This window comes from Oncorhynchus keta, chromosome 12 (genome assembly GCF_023373465.1).
Source record: "Oncorhynchus keta strain PuntledgeMale-10-30-2019 chromosome 12, Oket_V2, whole genome shotgun sequence".
Classification (NCBI taxonomy): domain Eukaryota; kingdom Metazoa; phylum Chordata; class Actinopteri; order Salmoniformes; family Salmonidae; genus Oncorhynchus; species Oncorhynchus keta.
The window spans coordinates 14,491,026-14,513,716 of NC_068432.1; the positions used below are offsets into that span (position 1 = coordinate 14,491,026).

At 39.9% G+C, this 22,691-nt stretch overlaps 1 protein-coding gene across 1 annotated transcript in view; it reads left to right on the top strand.

Moving 5' to 3' along the window:
- The first annotated feature begins 535 nt into the window (after positions 1–535).
- LOC118391030 (opioid-binding protein/cell adhesion molecule-like) overlaps positions 536–22,691 on the top strand; it is a 521,103-nt gene continuing 498,947 nt past the window's right edge. The window contains exon 1 of the mRNA XM_035781960.2: positions 536–864. Coding sequence (XP_035637853.1) covers positions 804–864 — 61 coding nt within the window. The 5' untranslated portion in view covers positions 536–803. The remainder of the gene's footprint in view (positions 865–22,691) is intronic.

The following is a 22,691-nucleotide window of genomic DNA, read 5'->3' on the forward strand; positions in this document are numbered from 1 at the left end:
GTCGCGCTCCTAATATCGCACAGCAATTATGTAGCCTACCCATATTGTCACATAGGCTACTGTCTAGGCTACCCGTCTATTTACTTTAGAGCATGCTTGGGTATTGAATGACCAATTAATCAATTTGTTGTGTATCCGGAATAATTTAAACCAATTATGTCAGCAAAGGAGAGACGTCCTGCAATATGATTATGATTTAGGCATATAGGCTGTAATATAAGAAACATAAATATTAGACGACATCCTGCTATGCGATCTACCAATGTCGAATGCATCTGTTTAATCATTACGCCTACGTTTTAATGTTTTTGCCTAAAATTATTATAATTCCCTGTCCATCAAACACCTCCCATTTCCCCAAACGAACAATAAGCATTTTGCTTGCAATACATCTGATAAACCTTCTAGAAGTTGTGCGCACGAATGGTGTGAGATTGGCGTGGAGATATGCACACTTTCCTTCAAGTTCAAAACGGATAAATACCAACCTTTGCGGGAAAACTGGCGCACACAAGATTGAGTATTTTTGTGCGCACGCACCTTTGATAAATGAGGCTCCTGGACAGCAGCGTCTTTGTAAGCCACTGGAAGCCTATCCAAGCAGCCTCTTACAAATCACGACCAATACATTAGTGAAGGAGGGACTTGGTACTGCTTGTGTTGGTGGCTGCTTTACAGTCAGAGGGACCGGGACTTAGTCTGGTACACTTCACTTTTCCCAGGATTTGCGTTTGTAGTAGCCTATATCTGAGCGACAACACCATCTTCTACTACTACACAGATAAACGACCGGTCAAATCACCATGAAGAATCCTATGTTCTGGGTTTTGCTGACAGGAATGACCATTCTTCTGCTTCAACAAGGTAGGCTATTTTAATTTTGCTGGAGAAATGGCAGGTGCCATTAGTGTTATAGCTATTGCATTATCACGTAACATATATTAGGTGAGCGCGCACCTATTCTAGAGATGCGCGCGCTTTTTATGTAGGCTATTGTAGACCCCTTACATATTGGGTGGATCCGAGATTTGACATCACATGCCAAAAAAAGTGGCATCGTAGACCAAGCGATTAGTGTGAGACTTGACTGTCATGTTGGTGGCCTTAGTTATCAAGCAATTTCGAGGTTTGTCTCACTAGTATAGCTCCAAAGGCTTGTAAACCCAATTAAGGCTACATTATGAATATGTCCCCTATCATTGCTTCTTTGATGCAGCAATTCGTCTGTGTCTCTTGATGCACCTTGTGACTCTAACCGCCTATTGATGCATTGTAAATCTGACTCTGACAGGAGGACTTTGCGTAAAGTTCATTAAGTATTAGTGGTTAATCCGCATCTACAACGTGTTCAGGCCATCGAAGTTAAGCCGTGTTAGCCCTCACAGGCAACCCCCGTGATTGGAAATACGACATTTGCTATTAAGGGAGTATCCTAGCCTACTTTATTAGTGACATGTGGCATGCTTCTAATGTTTTCTCTGTAGGCCTAAGTGTTATGGGCAGCTTCACTGAATGTTTTTCTATTAGCCAACAAGTTGCTTCTTCACATAGTCCATATGTTTTAATATTTTTGTAAATACAGTATAATCTTTTTACCTGGGAAGGTAGGTAGCCTAGAGAGTGTTTGGCCAGTAACCGAAAGAACGCTGGTTCAAATCCCTGAGCTGTCTAGGTAAAAAAATCTGTCGATATTCCCGCGAGCAAGGCACTTAACCCTAATCGGTCCTGCAAATCCCTCTGGATAAGAGCATGGACTAAAATGGAAATGTTATAGACTCCATAAATCGAATTAATTCACCTGTCTTCTTATGCGCCATCATGAGAATGCCAAGGCAAGTGAGAATGGGATACATTAGACAATGTAGGCTAGTGGATGAGCAGTTTGGTAATCTGCTTTTTTTGTGTAAGTGACATATGGTATGCCACTTACAAACAAAAGCAGATAACCAAACTGCTCATCCACTAGCCTACATTGTCTAATGTATCCCATTCTCACTTGCCTTGGCATTCTCATGATGGCACATTAGAGAGTCACAACAATGTGTAGAGGACAGGGATGTCCTTTGTGGAAAACAGCCCTATGACAATTTCCCCCTCCAAGCACTCGGCACTGTGTGTTGAGAATTGAGTGCATTAGATGAGCACAAGTGGCAAGGCTGTGCCTCGTTGTCTAGGAAGCTGAGCAGGCTTGTGTTTTCCTCCCCTCTTCCCCCTCCCTCCTCTCCCTTGAGCCTCTCTGTGTGGCTCCGAGGCAGATCTGGCCGAGCGTTGCCAGGATGCAGCACATATTCCTGTGGCGCTCCGGCCAAGATCCTCGCAGGTCCTGTCTATTGTGTCCTCCAGTCCCTCCACCAGCCTGCCTCAGCCAAAGGCGAGAATTATTGGTTGTTAAATCGAAATTTGGAGCAACAGCTGTTGTTCGACTTCCAACCGAGAGTGTGGGGCGGGGGGGGGGGCATTGTTAGGGTGTTAAGCTTCCCATGTGAAAAGACATGAAGATCATTGCTGATGGGCAGAGTGTCCTTTTCTTATAACAAGGCTACTTAATAGAGATCCCCTCCCCTGGCAAAATATGCTGTTTAAGTGCGGCCTCCCCGTGAAAAGTTTACATTTGCACATTTTAGCAGACACTTTTATCCAGAGCGACTTAGGGTTAAGTGCCTTGCTCAAGGGCACATCTACCAATTTTGCACATAGTTGGCTAAGGGATTTGAACCAGCGACCTTTCAGCCACTGTTCCAACGCTCTTATCCACTATAGGCTACCTGCCACCCTGTCAATCTATGCCCACTGTGACCATCTCTTTGTACACAATGCACATAATACCTTATAGTGCTTTTGAAAAATTAATCAATGAGCATATCACACAGATGGAACACTATTACTAGCCAAATCGGACCAATCTGCATTGAAAAGTGATGTTTAAAATTTTACGAGAAAGAGGAACATGACCAATTCACATTGAAAAGTGAGGACGTTATACTGTAGAACTCCAGAAATGACCTATTATTTTCCTTTGCTTTAAGTTGTGCGCTTTTGTTGCAAGAAAGTGTCATCTTATTGGGTTCGCCCTCATTTTTCCAAAGTGACACTTCCCCTGTGCTTCCCAGCACAACATGTTATTAAGCAAATTAGGTGCATTAGGTGCAGATGAGGATCGTGAATAATTTACACCGGTTACTACCCAGATGTGAAATTGCCACTTTGCCCGTTTCATCAAAATAACAACAGGGCTTGCTCATTTCCTGAAGGAAAATTATAAGTGAGATGTTTTTAGAGGTCATAGTTATAATAGTGGCACATTTGTCACTGTTGTTTGGGCCAATTTATTGTCACAGCATTACAGTATTATAGCACAGTATTTCAACACTCATACTTGTTTGTAACTTGTTGATGTGCTTCTGCTCTGTAGACACTTCCTTGTCATTTAAATCCAATCTTATATAAATGTGTCTATTGAAACACCATCAGGTATGCATCAGAGACGGTCTGTAAACCCGATTGCATGATGAGCAACCTTGTCTGAAACCTGACTTGTGTTAGCTCCCCGAGTGAATGTCTAAGCTTTAGCTCAGGGGACTAACACAGTCTTGTGGCACGCAGGAGACAAACCCTGGTTGGTCAAATTTGGAATCTGATAATTATCAGGAAAAATATTCACAATTGTAACGGCAGATTTCCTCTTCGTCTGAAGAGGAGTAAGGATCGGACCAAGATGCAGCGTGGTAAGTGTTCATGACGATTTATTAAAAATGAACTGAACACTGAAATACAAAACAATAAACGATGTGATGAAAACAAAAACCGAAACAGTACCGTGTGGTGACAAACACTCACACGGAAACAAACACCCACAAGCCAACAGTGAAACCCAGTCTACCTAAGTATGATTCTCAATCAGAGACAACTTAAGACACCTGCCTCTGATTGAGAACCATACTAGGCTGAACACAAAAACCAACATAGAAAAACCAACAGACTGCCCACCCCAACTCACGCCCTGACAATACTAAATAAAGACAAAACAAAGGAAATAAAGGTCAAAACGTGACAACAATGCTTAAGCCTACCCTTTTGCACGACATTGACAATGCTATTGACTGCCATAAAAGTATACTCACTATTCAAATGGGATGTCGATATTTTATCAGTAAATAGCTAAGAAATATGATGCGAAAAGATTCAAAATATTTGCTTCTTGCAGCTTTTCCAAACCAAAGACATTTAATTCATTAACATAAACCCTTCACATAAAATCCATATTAATTTACCGTGTGCACAAATTGCATTCAGAAGCGGGATTATCAATGTGCTGAATTAGCCCCATCCTCATTGCAATTGGCGCTGCACTTCCTTGAAAGAAAAAAAATGCTGCACTGTCATTACGCCACATTATTATTGTTATTATTGTTATTATTTTTTTGACAATATTTTTCTTATTGTTTTTCCACAGCGCCCCACAAACAACACAAAACAAAGACAAAAATCCCACTGTACAACACATTCCCCAAGGTGATCAACATATGGTTTCCCAACTTTTGGGGTTGTGTTTAACTTTATAATATACACTGAACAAAAACTTAAAACGCAACATGTAAAATGTTGGTCCCATGTTTCATGTGCTGAAATAAAAAATCCCAGAAATGTTCCATATGCACAAAAAGCTTATTTAGATAAAAAAAAATTGCACAAATGTATATTACATCCCTGTTAGTGAGCATTTCTCCTTTGCCAAGATACTCCATCCATTTTATTTATTTAACTAGGCAAGTCAGTTAAGAACAAATTCTTATTTTCAATGACGGCCTAGAAACAGTGGGTTAACGGCCTTGTTCAGGGGCAGAACGACAGATATTACCTTGCCAGGATTCGATTTTGCAACCTTTCGGTTACAAGTCTAACGCTCTAACCACTAGGCTACCTGCTGCCCCATTTGACAGGTGTGGCATATCAAGAAGCTGATCAAACAGCATGATCATTACACAGGCACACCTTGAGCTGGCCATGATAAAAGGCCACTCTAAAATGTGCAGTTTTGTCACACAACACAATGCCACAGCTGTCTCAAATGTTGAGGGTGTGTGCAATTGGCATGCTGACTGCAAGAATGTCCACCAGAGATATTGCCAGAGATTTGAATGTTCATTTCTCTACCATAAGCCACCTCCAGCATCATTTTTTCATTTTAGAATTTGGCAGTACTTTCAATCGGCCTCACAACCGTGCATGGCGTCTTGTGGGCGAGTGGTTTGCTGATGTCAACATGCCCCATGATGGCAGTGGGGTTATGGTATGGGCAGGCATAAGCTACAGACAAAAACACAATTGCATTTTATTGATGGCAATTTGAATACACAAAAATACTGTGACGAGATCCTGTTGCCCATTGTGAAGCCCATTTTTTAAAGATATGTGTGACCAACAAATGCATATATGTATTCCCAGGCATGTGAAATCCATAGATTAGTGCCTAATGAATTTATTTCAATTGACTAATTTCCTCATATGAACTGTAATTCAGTAAAATATTTGAAATGGTTGCTTGTTGCATTTATATATTTGTTCAGAATACAAAATGTAACGGTATATAGCTAGATTGTTCATTTCAAATATAGTATCTGTGACCAATGATTCTCCTCAATTTCTTACTTTAGATCTGTACCCCATTTTTTCCTTATAGGTTCTGAACTATAAGGTAGAGTTTCAATCAACCCTTGATTTAACTTGGAAATCATCTTCTTTTGGTAATTCAAAAATATTTCCAAGACAGATAAGATGACGCCGACAGATATGGCAGCTCTGCTTCCAGCTCTTTAAGCAACTTTGCAGGATTTTTTTGTTTTTGTGTGTTATTTCTTACATTATTAGCCCAGAATTTGTTTTGTGTTATTACACACAGCGGGAAATACATTTTGGATATCAGAGCGTGTCACAGTCGTTATAATGAGGAGACCAAGGCGCAGCGTGATAAGAATACATTCTTCTTTTAATTAAACGAAGAACACTTAACAAACTAACAAAATAACAAAAGTGAAGCTATGATAAACCGAGTGCTGACATGCAACTACACATAGACAATAACCCACAAAACCTAAATGGAAACTGGCAACCTAAATAGGATCCACAATCAGAGACAACGATAAACAGCTGTCTCTTATTGGGAACCAATTCAGGCCACCATAGACCTACGTATACCTAGATATATTAAAACCCCATAGATATACAAAAACCCTACGGGACAAAAACACCTAGACAATACAAAACTAAACCAACCACCCTTGTCACACCCTGACCTAACCAAAATAATAAAGAAAATAAAGATAACTAAGGTCAGGGCGTGACAGAGCGCCAGTAACTCACCAGCATTACAACCAGATATACAACTTTCCCAAATTGGAAAGTTCATAGTCCCCAGGGCAATTGAAATGATTCCAGAGGATGCTCCAAAACACCCCTGACCGGAGACAAGGTATTCGGAGTGGATTGTAGTCCAACTCAGGAGGCGTGCACACCATCCACCACTTCCGAGTATATGACTCGGTAATGTTCAGTCTCTGGATAATAAAGTAGATGAGCTCAGGGCGAGGATATCCTTCCAGATCGACACCAGGGATTGTAACATACTCTGTTTCACGGAAACATGGCTCTCTCTGGATATACTGTCCCTGTCCATTCAGCCATACTCCATTTTGCTGCTCCCTTCTTACAGGCAGAAACTCAAACAGGAAGTACCCATGCTAAGGTCTATTCAATGTTGGTCTGACCAATCAGAATCCATGCTTCAAGATTGTTTTGATCACGCACGCGGACACCAGAAAGTGTATAGCGGATGTTGTTCCAATTGTGACTATTAAATCCTACTCAAATCAGAAACCATGGCTAGATGGCAGCATTCGCGCAAAACTGAAAGCCCGAACCACCTCATTTAACCATAGCAAGGTGACTAGGAATATGGTGGAATACAAACGGTGTAGTTATTCCCTCCGTAAGGTAATCAAACAGGCAACACGTCAATATAGAGACAAAGTGAAGTCGCAATTCAACGGCTCAGGCACGAGAAATATGTGGCAGTGTCTACAGACAATCACGGATTACAAAGGGAAAACCAGCCACGACTTCTTGCTCCCGGACAAGCTAAACACATTCTTCACCTGCTTTGAGGATAACACAGTGCCACTGTCATGGCCAACTCCCAAGGACTGTGGGCTCTGGTTCTCCATGGCCAACCTGAGTAAAACATTTAAACGTGTTAACCCTCACAAGGTGGCCGGTGCAGACTGCATCCCTAGCCACGTCCTCAGAGCATGCACAGACGAGCTGGCTGGAGTGTTTATGGACCATGCCCCTATTCACATCAGCGGGACCACAGTGAAGAAGGTGGAAAGCTCATCAGCGTACACATCACTGATGGCAAACTGAAAAACAGGTTCTATCTAAAGGTCATCAGACTGTTAAATAGCCATCACTCGCCGGCTTCTACCCAGTTACACAACCCTGCACAAATCCTTAGAGGCTGCTGCCTTATATACAGTGGGGCAAAAAAGTATTTAGTCAGCCACCAATTGTGCAAGTTCTCCCACTTAAAAAGATGAGAGAGGCCTGTAAATGTCATAGTTACACTATGACAGACAAAATGAGGGAAAAAAATCCAGAAAATCACATTGTAGGATTTTGAATGAATTTATTTGCAAATTATGGTGGAAAATAAGTATTTGGTCACCTACAAACAAGCAAGATGTCTGGCTCTCACAGACCTGTAACTCCTTATTTAAGAGGCTCCTCTGTCCTCCACTCGTTACCTGTATTAATGGCACCTGTTGAAACTTGTTATCAGTATAAAAGACACCTGTCCACAACCTCAAACAGTCACACTCCAAACTCCACTATGGCCAAGACCAAAGAGCTGTCAAAGGACACCAGAAACAAAATTGTAGACCTGCACCAGGCTGGGAAGACTGAATCTGAAATAGGTAAGCAGCTTGGTTTGAAGAAATCAACTGTGGGAGCAATTATTAGAAAATGGAAGACAAACAAGACCACTGATAATCTCCCTCGATCTGGGGCTCCACGCAAGATCTCACCCCGTGGGGTCAAAATGATCACAAGAACGGTGAGAGCAAAAATCCCAGAACCACACGGGGGGACCTAGTGAATGAACTGCAGAGAGCTGGGACCAAAGTAACAAAGCCTACCATCAGTAACACACTACGCCGCCAGGGACTCAAATCCTGCAGTGCCAGACGTGTCCCCTGCTTAAGCCAGTACATGTCCAGGCCCGTCTGAAGTTTGCTAGAGAGCATTTGGATGATCCAGAAGAAGATTGGGAGAATGTCATATGGTCAGATGAAACCAAAATATAACTTTTTGGTAAAAACTCAACTCGTCGTGTTTGGAGGACAAAGAATGCTGAGTTGCATCCAAAGAACACAATACCTACTGTGAAGCATGGGGATGGAAACATCATGCTTTGGGGCTGTTTTTCTGCAAAGGGACCAGGACGACTGATCCGTGTAAAGGAAAGAATGAATGGGGTCATGTATCGTGAGATTTTGAGTGAAAACCTCCTTCCATCAGCAAGGGCATTGAAGATGAAACATGGCTGGGTCTTTCAACATGACAATGATCCCAAACACACCGCCCGGGCAACAAAGGAGTGGCTTCATAAGAAGCATTTCAAGGTCCTGGTGTGGGCTAGCCAGTTTCCAGATCTCAACCCCATAAAAAATCTTTGGAGGGAGTTGAAAGTCCGTGTTGCCCAGCAACAGCCCCAAAACATCATTGCTCTAGAGGAGATCTGCATGGAGGAATGGGCCAAAATACCAGCAACATTGTGTGAAAACCTTGTGAAGACTTACAGAAAACATTTGACCTCTGTCATTGCCAACAAAGGGTATATAACAACGTGTTGAGATACACTTTTGTTATTGACCAAATACTTATTTTCCAACATCATTTGCTAATAAATTCATTAAAAATCCTACAATGTGATTTTCTGGATTTTTTCCCCCTCATTTTCTGTCATAGTTAAAGTGTACCTATGATGACAATTACAGGCCTCTCTCATCTTTTTAAGTGGGAGAACTTGCACAATTGGTGGCTGACTAAATACCTTTTTGCCCCACTGTACATGTAGGAAAGAACTCGAATACAATAAATAACTGAAACGTTATGTTGGCAACTGCATGTTATGGCAAATATCAGATTGAGACAAACAACGCGAAACAACGTGACCATGGACCAAGGAGCTGGCGACAATACTTTCACATACACATTTCAGGCTGCTAATAGTGATGGGGGAAAAATCGATACAGTTACATATCGGAATATTTTTTTTAACAATATATCGTATTGTTTTGATAATGTCGCAATATTATTTTGCGCTAGTTGGCTGTAACTGTTTGGAACATCAAATCACAATAAAATCACAGAGTCGAATCGGAACACATATCTTATCGGCACCTAAGTATCGTGATAATATTGTATTGTGAGGTCCCTGGCAATACACAGCCCTACAGTAGTTGCTAACAAACATTGTCAAGTTCAGTGGTGTGGTCACTTGGTGTGTGGTATGTTTAGTAAAGCAGGGAGACTGATTAATAATCCGTGCAGAGGACGACTTCAGAGCAGGCCATTCATGGGTTGTCATGTCAAAGGAATGCTCAATGTAGTCCTGCCATCCAGGACCTCTACACCAGGTGGTGACAGGGGAAGGCCCCACATTTCTTTTTTTCTCCAGCCACCCAAGCCATAGACTGTTCTCTCTGCTACTGCACGGCAAGCGGTACCAGTGCACCAAGTCTGGAACCAACAGTACCCTGAACAGCTTCTATCCCCAAGCCATAAGACTGCTAAATAAGACTGCTGAATAACTAATCGAATGGCTACCCGGGCTACCTGCATTGACCCTTTTTTGCACCAACTCTCTTGCACTGACTCTATGCACACACACTGGACTCTACCCACACATACTTACACTGACACCCCAATACACACACACACACACACACTACAAATGCCCACACACATAACATGTGCACACATGCCTACTGACGACACACACTTACACACACACACATGCTTTCACACTCACCACATACGGTCTCTTATTTATCCTGTTGCCTATTCACTTTACCACTACCTCTGTGTCATACTGCCGCAGAATTCTATGGCACGTTATTTAATTCTCAGCCATTGTTGCCATGCTAGTTAGTGCAAGTTTGACTACCAGAGGGCATCTTTGAGAAGCATTTGATAGTCTTCAATATTGGTGGTACAAGAGAATTTAAAACCTTTTTTGTAAGAACATAGTATATGGGATTGATTAACTTCTTGAGTGTAGGCGGCAGGATTTTCATTTTTGGCTAAAAAACGTACCCCATTTGAAACTGCCTATTTCTCAGGCTCAGAAACTAGAGTATGCATATAATTGTCGGATCAGGATAGAAAACACTCTAAAGTTTCCAAAACTGTCAAAATATTGTCTGTGAGTATAATAGAACTGATATTGCAGGTGAAAACCTGAGGAAAACAAAAAACAAAGTGCTGTTTTTCCTGAAAGCTCTCTGTTCCATTGGATGCCTTGCCTCCATTTAAAGGGATATCAACCAGATTCATTTTCCTATGGCTTCCTCAAGGTGTTAACAGTCTTTAGACAAGTGCAATATTGCACTTGTGATTTCATGATAATTAAATATTTTTAGTAATTGAATTTGATTTTGAGGCTCTGCAATTCAGCGGGTGTTGATGAAAATGATCCCGCTAAAGGGATGGGTGTGTCAAGAAGTTAAGAAATGTTGCTTAATTCATTTGATTCATATTTTGGTGTTTCTATTCCAAGAAAAATGAAAAACAAAACTCTCAGGATTTCCATTAGGAAAATGTGGCGCTGTACAACATGACGGTTGGGAGTAGGCTACAGTACTAAGAGCATAACATTTCCACACCCTAATTGTCATCTAACCAATACCCAAGTGGACCTTTATTTAACAAGGCAAGTCAGTTAAGAACAAATTCTATGTACAATGATGGCCTACACCAGCTAAACCTGGATGACGCTAGGCCAATTGTGCGCTGCCCTAAGGGACTTACAATCACGGCCAACCTAGCTAAGAAATACATTTGACGATATAAGAGTCTATTGTTCCTTGCTTGTTCCTCGCCCTCTTCAACGCATCATTCTCCGCCTGACTCTCTGCCAATGACGAGTGACTCTCCGCTAATACCGCCTGGCTCAGGACAATGCATCAGCTGTCACCCGTATCTCTGCCCACAGATAATATTTCTCTTTCGGATGTTGAGGGTGGAGTTTGGGGCGGGGTGAGGAGTACTGGAAAGGTGTGACTTTTAGGTTACAATAGGCCATAAGTATACAGCAGATCGCCGATTGTCCTCACTTTGATTATGCTGTAACAACATACTGTAGCACCAGGATGACCAGGATCTCTATTCATTTAATATTTAAAAATACCTAAAGTTGTATTACAAAAGTAGTTCGAAATATTTTGAGAAAGTTCATAGGCAACTTTTGAAATATTTTGTAGTGACGTTGCGTTTTTTGTAGGCTGTTTTTTTTCTGGATCAAACATGCTTTACAAATGGACATTTTGGATATATATGGACAGAATTAATTGAACAAAAGGACCAATTGTGATGTTTATGGGACATATTGGAGTACCAACAAAAGAAGCTCGTCAAAGGTAATGCATGTTTTATATTTTATTACAGCGTTTTGTGTAACGCCTGCAGGGTTGAAATATGCTAACCCCTTTGTTTACTGCTGGTGCTATCATCAGATAATAGCTTCTTATGCTTTCGCCGAAAAGTATTTTTAAAATCTGACATGTTGGCTGGATTCACAACGAGTGTAGCTTTACTTGAGTATCCTACATGTGTGATTTAATGAAAGTTTGAATTTTATAGTATTTTATTTGAATCTGGCGCTCAGCATTTCCCTGGCAATTGGCCAGTTGAGACATTTGCGTTCCGCCTATCCCAAAGAGGTTTTAAGTGAGCAGACTAGGGCTTTCATGGGAAATCTATTTCATGGGAAATCTACTGTAGACATTTCAAAAATACTGGTAGACTTGGGGATTTTGGTCTTGGACAGTGCTATTCGTAAACACTCTAATCAGATGCTTGTGTTACGCCGAACGCAAAGGCCTGGGAAAATGAACAGGTACAGTAGGCTACAATACTGTAAAGTAGGCCTAATAGTGCAACAAAAGAATGCTTAAATAAATTGACTGCTGGTATTTACTGTATTCTGCACATTGTTATGTTGTATTCCATTTCCAGCAAGACTATTCAAGCAATCAACTCGCTAATGGATGAAGATGTGCTCTGCAAAGGCCATCAAAATTGCTACAGAAAAAAATGAAGAAGATCAAGCATGCTGAGTTTTTTGCCAGGGTCCAGGCCCATATTAGATTTTTTAATAGTAAGTTTAGCTATTTACAAAGCAAAATGCACATAAAATATTGTAGACTACACCTCACGGACTGCTATGTGTTCCACAATAATTCACTGTTGCCTCCTTTTTCAAGTATCATGGCTCGAGATTTCTCTGAAGAAGAAATCATCAAGCGATATGCTGGACCTTATGTCAGAGAGGTATTTCTGGGACCACATTGTTTCTTTCAAGGTAGGATTCTAGCAATATTTGGTTATGTTTAGGCCTACATACATGTATATTTCTAGTATTGTACCTAATGTTACCTGTTAGGTTAAATGTTGTTTTTTTCTCCTCCAAATGCAGACAATGACTCAAACCAAATTGTGGGATTTACACACCTACAGTAGCCGGGCTATGAAGAGTCTATTGTCCTGCTAATAGGAAACATTGTTTGCATGATGGGCTATACCTGCTACAGTACTACAGTGCACTTGTGAAAACCTGTTTTTAAATGCCTCCATCTGTCCATCACTACTGTAAATAAAAATAAACGGTGGTAATATTTTTCCTTTTACAGACTGTAATACTGTACATGACATCTAGGTCATTATCATTGATCTTAGGATAAACCTTAATATAACAACAGTTATATTAAAAAAGTGTACTTTTTCATTGTTTATTTAGTTGCACCACAAATGTGAATTAATATTTACAAAACCATTTACCAAACACATTACAAAATTGCAAAATTTTAAAAATGTAACTAGGCAAGTCAGTTAAGAACAAATTCTTATTTACAATGACGGCCTACCCCGGCAAACCCAGATGACGCTGGGCCAATTGTGTGCCGACCTATGGACTCCCAATCACAGCTGGATGTGATACAGCCTGGATTCAAAGCAGGGACTATAGTGATGCCTCTTGCACTGAGATGCAGAGCCTTAGACAACTGCGCCACTCGGGGGCCATAACCAATATAACCAATATATATATATTTTTTCAGGACATTAACCTTGTGTGTTCTCTTGTTTTCTACTGTTCTGTAGTTACGACCCAATGATTCGTCTGACAAACAAAGACATTTGTGTCCTGTAGGCCCAGGCATGGATCAAAGCTGGCGAGAGTATTTGTTTCATTATTTTATTTAAGAAAGCATGAAGATGTTGATGAAGAAGCCACATTTTTCTCCGGATCCATCCTCGTTGGTATTCTGTCGAACCATGCATTTTTTCAGTGCGGCCCGATGTCCAGCCCTTTGTACACTGATCTCCACGGATGGTTGTTGGCATGGTTGTGTGCTCTCCAAAATCGCATTCACGTTTTTAGTAGACAATTATCGATTGTATTACACAGTATGCCTACACATTGATAGGCAATATAAATTTTTCAATGAAAAATGCACTGAAAACTAAATATCTTTAATTGTGGTGATCCTCACAGCTCCGGGTCATAATGGGTGGATGGTTGGCTTATTTTGTATTCCGATGTATCAAACAAATGTATTAAATACAATCATTTATCATTCTCACTCTCGGACTGGAAACGTTGATTACAGAGTTCAAGATCTCATTTTAATTTTCCTTGTTAAAGAAAAACGATATTTTTGAGAATATTTTGTTTTCAAATAACTGAAAGTGAGCGATTGAGGCCCCATCCACAAAGTTTTTAATGCTGATCAATTGCCTTGCACAAAGTATCAAAATACAAAGAGGTGTTGGCAAGAGTCTATTGTCCTGCTAATAGCCATAATGGCGCTGTACAACGTGACCGGTCGGAAGTAGGCTACAGTACGAGCAAAATTCTGAATTCTGTCTTTTTAAAAATTCTGAATTCCACTTGCCTTTTCCATTAATTTTTTAGTACTTTCCAGTAAGCAACAATTTGTTTTCCTTCATTAGCCTACTTTGTTCCAATATTTCTGTCATTCAGTGATATTTATTCCCATAATAATTCGGTATGGATCCATATGCAAAATTACATGCGCAAGAGACGGTGGTAATATTTTTATTTTTAGAGAATATAATACATGTTGTCCAGGTCAGCATAACCAAAACATTGCTTTATTAAAGACTATCAGAAAGAATGTAGGCACTTCTTTATTTTGATCAAAATCCATGAATACGTGAATCACTCAGCTTTATGTAGGTGCCGAGGCTATATGACTGCGCCATAAACTTGATTATTTAGTAGACATCACTTGCTTATATTCAGTCAACAAATACACTACCGTTCAAAATTTTGGGGTCACTTAGAAATTTCCTTGTTTTTTAAAAGAAAATCACATTTGTTGTCCATTAAAATAACATCAAATTGATCAGAAATGCAGTGTAGCCATTGTTAATGTTGTAAATGACTATTGTAGCTAGAAACGGCTGATTTTTAATGGAGTATCTACATTGGCATACAGAGGCCCGTTATCAGCAACCATCACAGAGAATAGGTCAAAGCAATATGGTGGATGCTTATATTGAGCCATTGTTGTAATCTGTTCAGGTCTTTCAGTATAGATGAAAGGGGGTAGATGAGGGGAGGAAGCCACTTTCGAGATGGCGCCATATCTCTCCTCAGTCCTCATCCACTCTAACAGTTGGGCGTCTTCACTCAATACTTTTCTCTGTCAGCCGACCATCCCTACCAGTGGGAAAAGTGCCTTTATTGCATTTGAATCTGTCCTAGTGAAGCGGGACTGAAGAGGTGGCCGTTATCGTGGACCAGATGGCAGAGTTAGCCGTTTGCTAGCACATGGTCAGTGCAGTTAATTCCTATATGTCTGTGGTTGCTGGGAGCCTGCCCAGCGCTGGTCCGTTTGGTTGCAGGGAATGGGATAGGGACGATATTTAAATTAGTGCTATCACTGATTGTGCTGGAAGTCTCTTGGCAAATGCTTCGTCATTGGCAGTCTGCGAGAGTGTCATTAGGAGGCTTTTGAGGCACTGGAGACTGAGAGTAGTGTTTGGAAGTTGTGAGATGATGACACAAGCCACGTTTCCATCTAGCCATTTCATGTGGATGAATTACCTGAAGCATGAAAAAAAGTCACGACTGGGTTGATGGAAACATGAAATACCGGTACAAGATTATAAAGGCAGACAGACAATTAGTTCGTATGACATGGTGGGACCTTTTTCTGTCGGTAAAATTAATTATGCGAGAAAGGGCAGGTCTTATTCTGATGATGATTGATTCTTGGAATCGTTTGACAAATACAAAAAATATTGCTCTTATCCATAATAATCTCATAATGTAGATAGCCTACCCGCACTGTATCTACGAGCTGTTGGCTAGAGTGCATATGCCCAGACCTGAGTGGGCACATTTGCTATATACTGCAAAAGTTTGTGACAAAACAATGAATAGAGTTGAAAATGCGATGGAAACTCATTTAATTTAATATTCGGTACAACGTGAATGTAAATATATTTTACGGCAAAGATCATTTTTTGTGCACTACATCTTAACGAACAGCCTTTTATCCTCAAAACTTCAAATTGTTTGATGCAGATTTTAAAATATTAGCATTAAACCCGTTGCAGGTAGGAAGTTTACATACACCTTAGCCAAATACATTTAAACTCAGTTTTTCAGAATTCCTGAATTTACACCTGGGTAAAAATTGCATCTTAGGTCAGTTAGGATCACCAGTTTATTTTTCAGAATGTGAAATGTCAGAATAATAGTAGAGAGAATGATTTATTTCAGCTTTTATTTATTTCATCACATTCCCAGTGGTCAGAAGTTTACATAAACTTAATTCGTATTTTGTAGCATTGCCTTTAAATTGTTTAACTTGGGTCAAACGTTTCATGTAGCCTTCCACAAGCATCCCACAATAAGTTGGGTGAATTTTGGCCCATTCCTCCTGACAGAGCTGGTGTAACTGAGTCAGGTTTGTAGGCCTCCTTGCTCGCACACGCCTTTTCAGTTCTGCCCACACATTTTCTGTAGGATTGAGGTCAGGGCTTTGTGATGGCCACTTCAATACCTTTTGCCACAATGTTGGAAGTACGCTTGGGGTCATTGTCCATCTGGAAGACCCATTTGCGACCAAGTTTTAACTTCCTGACTGATATCTTGAGATGTTGCTTCAATATATCCACATAATTTTCCTACTTAATGATGCCATCTATTTTGTGAAGTGCACCAGGCCCTCCTGCTGCAAAGCACCCCCCACAACATGATGCTGCCACCCCCGTGCCTCATGGTTGGGGTGGTGTTCTTCGGCTTGCAAGTCTCCCCCTTTTTCCTCCAAACATAACGATGGTCATTATGGCCAAACAGTTCTATTTTTGATTCATCAGGCCAGAGGACATTTCTCCAAAAAGTACGATCTTTGTCCCCATGTGCAGTTGCAAACGGTAGTCTGGGTTTTTTATGGAGGTTTTGGAGCAGTGGCTCCTTCCTTGCTGAGCGGCCTTTCAGGTTATGTCGATATAGGACTCGTTTTACTGTGGATATAGATGCTTTTGTACCTGTTTCCTCCAGCATCTTCACAAGGTCCTTTGCTGTTGTTCTGGGATTGATTTGCACTTTTCGCACCAAAGTACGTTCATCTCTAGGAGACAGATGGCTGCGTGGTCCCATGGTGTTTATACTTGCGTACTAATGTTTGTACAGATGAACATGTTACCTTCAGGCGTTTGTAAATTGCTCCCAAGCATGAACCAGACTTGTGGAGGTCTACCATTTTGGAGGTCTTGGCTGATTTCTTTTGATTTTCCCAAGCAAAGAGTCACTGAGTTTGAAGGTAAGCCTTTAAATACATCCACAGGCACACCTCCAGTTGACTCAAATTATGTCAATAAGCCTTTCAGAACCTTCTAAAGCCATGACATCATTTTCTGGAATTTTCCAAGCTGTTTAAAGGCACAGTCAACTTAGTGTATGTAAACTTCTGACCCATTGAAATTGTGATACAGTTAATTATAAGTGAAATAATCTGCCTGTAAACAGCTGTTGGAACAATTACTTGTCATGCACAAAGTAGATGTCCTAACCAACTTGCCAAAACTATAGTTTGTTAACAATACATTTGTGGAGTGAAAAACAAGTTTTAATGACTCCAACCTAAGTGTATGTAAACTTCTGTAAACTTCTGACTTCAACTGTAGCTACTGTGATGCAAAACTTTGGAGTGTGTCCTTTATTTCATTGCACTCTATGGCAGTTTTATTTTCACATTGATAATCCAATTAACTTGTCATCGTCCAAACATGCCTGAAGCTGACAGAGCAAACTTTGGAAATGTACAGTACCAGTCAAGAGTTTGGACACACCTACTCATTCAAGGGTTTTTCTTTATTTGACTATTTTCTACATTGTAGTATAATAGTTAAGACATAAAAACGATGAAATAACACATGGAATCATGTAGGAACCAAAAAATGCTAAACAAATCAAAATATATTTTATAGTTGAGATTCTTCAAAGTATCCATACTTTGCCTTGATGACAGCTTCGCACACGCTTGGCATTCTCTCAACCAGCTTCATGAGGTAGTCACCTGGAATACATTTCAATTAACAGGTGTGCCTTGTTAAAAGTTAATTTGTGGAATTTATTTCCTTCTTAATGCGTTTGAGCCAATCAGTTGTGTTGTGACATGGTAGGGGTTGTTTATAGAAGATAGCCCTATTTGGTAAAAGACGAAGTCCATATTATGGCAAGAAACGAGAGTAAGAGAAACGAGAGTCCATCATTACATTAAGACATGAAGGTAAGTCAATTTCAAGAACTTTGAAAGTTTCTTCAAGTGCAGTCACAAAAACCATCAGGTGTTATGATGGAACTGGATCTCATGAGGACCGCCACAGGAAAGGAAGACCCAGATTGCAGCCCAAATAAATGCTTCACGGAGTTCAAGTAACAGACACATCTCAACAACAACTGTTCAGAGGAGACTACATGAATCAGGCCTTTGTGGTCAAATTACTGCGAAGAAACTACTACTAAAGGAGACCAATAATAAGAAGAGACTTGCTTTGGCAAAGAAACAAAAGCAATGGACATTAGACCGGTGGAAATCTGTCCTTTGGTCTGATGAGTCCAAATGTTTATTTTTGCTTCCAAGTGCCATGTTTTTGAGAGACTCAGAGTAGGTGAAGCAATGGAGGAGGAGGTGTGATGGTGCTTTGCTGGTGACACTGTCTGTAATTTATTTAGAATTCAAGGCTCACTTAACCAGCATGGCTACCACAGAATTCTGCAGCAATACGCCATCCCATGGCATTAGTGGGACTATCATTTGATTTTCAACAGGACAATGACCCAAAACACACCTCCAGGCTGTGAAGGTCTATTTGACCAAGGAGAGTGATGGAGTGCTGCATCAGATGACCTGGCCTCCACAATCAACCGACCTCATCCTAATTGAGATGGTTTGGATGAGTTGGACTGCAGAGTGAAGGAAAAGCAGCCAACTATTGCTCAATATGTGGAAACTCCTTCAAGACTGTTGGAAAAGCATTCATGGTGAAGCTGGTTGAGAGAATGCCAAGAGTGTGCAAAGCTGTCAACAAGGGTGGCTACTTTGAATAATCTCAAATCTAAAATATACACTACCGTTTAAAAGTTTGGGGTCACTTAGAAAGGTCTTTGTTTTTGAAAGAAAAACAAATTTTTTTTGTCCGTTAAAATAACATCAAATTGATCAGAAATACAGTGTAAACATTGTTAATGTTGTAAATGACTTTTGTAGCTGGAAAAGGGCTGATTGTTTATGGAATATCTACATAGGCATACGAGGCCCATCATCAGCAACCATCCCTCCTGTGTTCCAATGGCACATTGTGTTAACTAATCCAAGTTTATAATTTTAAAAGCCGAATTGGTCATTAGAAAACCCTTTTGAAATTATGTTAGCACAGCTGAAAACTGTTATTCTGATTAAAGAAGCAATAAAACTGTCATTTAGACTAGTTGAGTATCTAGAGCATCAGCATTTGAGGGTTCGATTACAGGCTCAAAATGGCCAGAAACAAATAACTTTCTTCTGAAACTCGTCAGTCTATTCTTGTTCTGGGAAATTAAGACTATTCCATGTGAGAAATTGCCAAGAAACTGAAGATCTCATAAAATGATGTGTACTACTCCCGTCACAGGCTCTAACCAGAATAGAGAGGAGTGAGAGGCCCAGGTGCAAAAAAATCTGCGGTTTCCAGCTACAATAGTCATCTACAACATTAACAATGTCTACACTGTATTTCTGATCAATTTGATGTTAGTTTAATGGACAAAAAAAATGCTTTTCTTTCAAAAACAAGGACATTTCTAAGTGACCCCAACCTTTTGAACGGTAGTTTATTTTGATTTGTTGAACACTTTTTCGGTTACTACATGATTCCATATGTGTTATTTCATCGTTTTGGTGTCTTCACTTATTCTACAATTTAGAAAATAGTAAAAATAAATAATATTCCTGAAATTCGTAGGGGTATCAACTTTTGACTGGTACTGTATGTGTCCAGATATGTTGGTCTTGGTAATGTATTTCTGACCTGTCAGGAAAATCAACATATTGTTCTGTAATATTGAGACTTAATTTTGTTACTGTGGTGTTGACATATGGATCTTCTGCATTATGCAAAATGTGAGTAAATTGCTGAACAGAAATTAGTTAGGCTTGGAAGTTTACAGATTGTGTGTGCATTCGTATGTGCACACGTGGATACATACAGTGAGCACATGTTTTGTTATTTTGTCTCTGCTCTCCAGCACCTTGGATTTAAATGATAAAGACTATGAGGTTAAAGTGCAGTCTGTCAACTTTCGGGTGAACCATTTAGAAATCACTGCACTTTTTGTAAATAGTCTTCCCATTCTATTGGGACAAATTCACTTACATGTGTATTAACCTTTTGTGACTAGGGGGCAGTATTTTCATTTTTGGAAAAATAACGTTCCCGTAGTAAACAGGATATTTTCTCAGGACAAGATGCTAGAATATGCATATAATTGACAGCTTAGGATAGAAAACACTCTAAAGTTTCCAAAACTGTAAAAATATTGTCTGTGAGTATAACAGAACTGATGTTGCAGGCGAAAGCCTGAGAAAAATCCAATCAGGAAAGGACTCTTATTTAGAAAGCTCTGCGTTCCTATGCGTCCCTATTGAGCAGTGAATGAGATATCAACCAGATTCCTTTTTCTATGGCTTCCCTAATGTGTCTAGTGTCACAATACGCAGTTTCAGGCTTTTATTTGGAAAAATTCGCCTGAACGTCAACATTGCGTCAGTGGTCAGTGGAAGTCTCTCAGAGTGTTTGGTGCGTAAAGGACAAATGTGGCCATTGTTTCTCTCTATCCTTCCAAGAAGCCACCAGTCCCAGTTGATATATTATTGAATAGATATTTGAAAAACACCTTGAGGATTGATTATAAACAACGTTTGCCATGTTTCTGTCGATATTATGGAGCTAATTTGGAATATTTCTCTGCGTTTTCGTGACTGCAATTTCCGGGCGATTTCTCAGCCAAACGTGAAGAACAAACAGAGCTATTTCGCCTACAAAAATAACATTTTTGGAAAAAAGGAACATTGGCTATCTAACTGGGAGTCTCGTGAGTGAAAACATCCGAAGCTCATCAAAGGTAAACGATTTAATTTGGTTGCTTTTCTGATTTCCGTGACCAAGTTACCTGCTGCTAGCTGGACAAAATGCTATGCTAGGCTATCGATAAACTTACACAAATGCTTGTCTAGCTTTGGCTGTAAAGCATATTTTGAATATCTGAGATGACAGGGTGATTAACTAAAGGCTAAGCTGTGTCTCAATATATTTCACTTGTGATTTTCATGAATAGGAATATTTTCTAGGAATATTTATGTCCGTTGCGTTATGAGAATTAGTGTCTGTCGATGATTACGCTCCCTCATGCGGGATGGGGAGTCACTATTGTATTAAAGTAGTCAAAGCTTAGTATTTGGTCCCATATTCCTAGCACATAATCATTACATCAACCTTGTAACTCTACAAACTTGTTGGATGCATTTGCTGTTTTTTTTTTGTGTTTCAGATTATTTTGTGCCCAACAGAAATGAATGGTAAATAATGTATTGCATCATTTTGGGGTCACTGTTTTTGCTAATAAGAATAGAATATGTTTCTAAACACATCTACATGAATGTGGATGCTACTATGATGACGGTTAGTGAATAGTGAATAATGATGAGTGAGAAAGTTACTGATGCACTAATATCATACCCCCAAGGTACGTTAACCTCTCACCATTACAATAACATGGGAGGTTAGAGGTATGATATTCATCCCTCTTTAACTTTCTCCCTCATTATTGTATTCATTGTATAATTTCAAATTCAAAGTGCTGGAGTATAGAACCAAAACAACAAAAATGTGTTACTGTCCCAATACTTTTGGAGCTCACTGTATGTGTGTGTGGTGGAATCATGCAATGCTAGTGATTTGTGTCACACCCCCAAGAGTGGAGCGCCAGCATTACTCAGGCAAATCATGTTAATAATATTTTTCAGCACTATGTCATCATATCAAGAGCTGTCATAGATGAACCCCAATGGCATTTACAAACATAATTAGGCTGTATGTGGGGATGCTTATATGGATGTGCTGTCAATCTGTATTGGTTGCCTCAGCAGGCATCTCTGAGCCCTTATTGTGTAGGAAGATCTCCTTAAGCTAACATGATATTATGTTGTCAACTGATGGGTTTTACGTTCACTGGAAGAGGGACATTGTCCCAATATTGTTTTTGCATGTATGGATAACAAATTTAATGCTGTGGTTGCATGATATCTTGAGATGAATAGGCCATTGTCAAAGGTGACCACACTCAATAATCAGCTCTAGTTAATTGGTGGTCCTCCTGTGGTAAAAGGGTCATTGGCGGCATGCTCAATCAATACAGAGATTGGCTCATCGAGTTGTTGTCTATGGTTTCACATTAGTGAGTTTCAACTAAACTGTATTCATTCCTTGGAAATCTTTTTCAAGTTTCTCCATCGGTTTTGTTAGTAAAATTGCAATGTCTCTAGAGAAATATGAGACCTAATACAGAAAAATATATAATTAGTAGGTGTGTATATTGAAAACACACTAACAATGAAAGTTGAATGTGGATGTTGATTCAGCACCTCATTAGCTTCAGATCTCTTTGGGTGACTTCAGACTGCAATGTCAAATCAAATAAAATGTTATTGGTCACATACACATAGTTAGCAGATGTTAATGCAAGTGTAGAAAAATGCTTCTAGTTCTGACAATGCAGTAATATCTAACAAGTAATCTAACAAATTAACCAGGACTACCTTATACACACAAATGTAAAG